This window comes from Emys orbicularis, chromosome 4 (genome assembly GCF_028017835.1).
Source record: "Emys orbicularis isolate rEmyOrb1 chromosome 4, rEmyOrb1.hap1, whole genome shotgun sequence".
Taxonomy (NCBI): Eukaryota; Metazoa; Chordata; order Testudines; family Emydidae; genus Emys; species Emys orbicularis.
This window is the reverse complement of record NC_088686.1, coordinates 62,148,339-62,151,076: the sequence shown is the minus strand read 5'-3', so window position 1 is coordinate 62,151,076 and position 2,738 is coordinate 62,148,339. Positions and strand designations below refer to the sequence as shown.

General features: G+C 62.3%; 1 protein-coding gene across 1 annotated transcript; it reads right to left on the bottom strand.

Annotated features, from left to right (window-relative positions):
* Positions 1–410: 410 nt before the first annotated feature.
* On the bottom strand, positions 411–2,000 carry LOC135878179 (cytochrome P450 1B1-like). Its single transcript, XM_065403768.1, has one exon. The coding sequence runs from the start codon at positions 1,998–2,000 to the stop codon at positions 411–413; it is 1,590 nt and encodes a 529-aa protein (XP_065259840.1).
* Positions 2,001–2,738: the final 738 nt, after the last annotated feature.

Below are 2,738 nucleotides of genomic sequence, written 5' to 3'. Positions count from 1 at the left end.
GTGCTGTGTTAAAATCGCCTCTGGCTCCACATGCTGTCACTACCAATCGGAAATGGAATGAAACTGCATCGGAGTCAGAGCTGATCTAACACGGAGCAGACAGAAGACTACTGAGCAAGAAGGTTGGTGGGGAGCAGCGGGCAGAAGGGGGCTTTCTATTCCCTCCTTACCGGCTGGAGGCTTTCAAAGGGGAGGTAACACAAATTCACAGCGAAGGGCTTCTGACCTTCCTGGGAAAGGGAGTAACTGCGCGGGGGAGAAAACCCCTCATACAAGCAATGATCTTACCTAAAGCTATACAGAGAGCGTTCCCATTGGGAGATATCTGCTCTTGAGTGTAGGCAGGGCGAGCTGGCATGCCCAGCGCAGCAAGCAGGGTGCACCCAGAGGGCTCGGAGTAGGGTGGTTCTTCACTGGGCATCCCCAGCCCGGCAGCTCTGAGGGGTGTCTCTCATTTTCACCGAGACGGTGAAGGGCAGAGGTTTGAGGGCCAGCCCGTGGATGCAGTCCATGGTGAGCCGCTCGGCCGGGTTGGCCTCGAAGGTGCACTGGTGCAGGAGGATGGCGGTGAAGAGGAAGATCTGCAGCTTGGCAAGCTGGTCGCCGATGCACCTTCTCTTGCCGATGGAGAAGATCATGACGCTGCAGGTCAGGTCCCTGTCCAGCTTCTGCTCTCTGTCCAGAAACCTGGCCGGGTTGAAGAGGTGGGGGTCCTTCCACTTGTGCCGGTCGTGATTGACCGACCACTGGTTGATGAAGACCACCGTGTCCTTGGGGATGCGGAAGCCCTGGAGCACCACGTCGGCGGTGGTGGCGTGCGGGATGGTAACCGGCACGAAGCTGCTGAAGCGGAGCGTCTCGTAGATGAAGGCTTCCAGGTAGGGCAGGCAGCCGCGGTCCTCGGCAGTGGGCAGCCGGTCCCGGCCCACCACGCGGTCCAGGTCAGCCTGCAGCTGGCGCTGGAGGTGCGGGTGCTTGAGCAGCAGCAGCAGGACCCAGCACAGGGCGGTGGAGGTGGTGTCCTGGCCGGCCCCGAAGATGTCGGTCATGGTGCCCTCCACGTAGTCCCGGCTGAGCCCCTCCTGCGCCCCGCCGCCGCCCTGCTCGATCTTGGCGATGACGGCGTCGCTGATGTCCCGGGTGAGCCGCGGGTCGTAGGTGCCCCGGTGCTGGGCGACCTTGGCCCTAACGAAGTCGTGCAGCTCCTGGTTGAGCGCCTGGAAGTCGCGGAAGACGCGGCGCACGGGGTTGGGGAAGGCCTGGAGCCAGGGCAGCACGTCCACCAGGCTGCCCGCGCCCACCGTCTGCCCGAACTTGTCGTTGCGGCCCAGCAGCGCCCGGAACTCGCCGTCGTCGTGGCTGTAGCGCTGGCCGAAGCACAGGGCGCAGATCACGTTGGCGTTGGCCACCGTGAACAGCGGGCACGGGTCGAAGTAGGCGCCGCCGGCGCCCCGCCGCAGGAAGCCCCGGATCAGTTCCCGCGCTTCTGCCGCCACGTGCTGCTCGAAGAGCTGCCGGCTGCGGCCGCTGGCGGTGGAGAAAGCCCGCATGCTGGCGTGGGCCAGGCGGCGGTGGGCTCGCCACTGCTCGCTGTAGCGGCCGAAGGCTATGCTCCGGCCGCCGGACACCAGGCGGAAGGAGGGGAAGTCCGGCCGGCCGGCGAACTGGCCGCCCTGCCGCACCAGGGCTTGGCGGATGGCGGCCTCGCCGTTGAGCACCACCACGGCCCGCCGGCCCAGCTGCAGCTGGAAGACGTCGCCGTACCGCTGGGCCATCTTGCAGAAGGTGAGGTGGGGCAGGCGGCCCAGCTGCAGGACGTTACCCACCAGGGGCCAGGCGAAGGGACCAGGCGGGTTCCCGCTCTGCGGCCTCAGGCGCCTCCTCGCCCACAGGCAGAGGAAGAAGGCGCTGGCGAGGAGCAGGGCGGGCCGGACCGTGTCCTTGAGCCAGGGGGCTGGCTCCCCAGGGCTGCCGCCGCTGCTCTCCCCTCCCGTGGCCATAGCGCTGATCCCGCCCAGACTCTGGGTCCCGGCCTGGGGAAAAGTCTAGGGAGCCTCTCTTCCGTCCAGCCAGTCACTAGTTCAGCACCTGAACCGTCTAGGAACCTCCCTTGTGCGCTCCCCGGGAGATGGCTCCTTATTGAGCTTGGACACCCAGTAAATCTCCTCTCAGCCTATAGATCCCTCCGCAGTTTCCAGGGTCTCATAGTCTCATCCTGAGTTCCTATAGTTTTTGCTTGAGCGAATGAGTTTCTTCAAATTGCCTTGTCAGGTTGATCCTTGAGACTCTGTACCAGAGAGCGCTTTTTTTTTCTTTCTTTTTTTTGGCTGTGTCTTTGCCTAGTAATTTCAGTCCCGTCCTGTGTTAACCTTCTCTAAGATCCCTCTCTCAGCTCTGCTCTGGTGATTTGGAAGGGTGCATGCCCTGGCTTTATAGCTGCCTTGAAAGGGGCTGAGCCTCTCTCCTCCCATTGTGGTGGTCCCAGAGTCCCCCGAAAAGTCCGTGCGAAGCGGTTACGTGATTTCGTCCCGGAGAGAATTGAAACAGCAGATTCATCCATCAAAAGAGGAAAGTCTGCAACTTTCCAAACTCTTCCCTGTGCCAAAGGCAACACGGTTCCCGCAGCAGGAGGAGGAGAGCTTTTATCACGGGTCTCTGTGAGGCGCCTTAACAGCCTTTCCCCACTGGGAGACTTCAGCACAAGGAAGGGGTATTCTTTTGTGCTTTGAAAGAGTCGC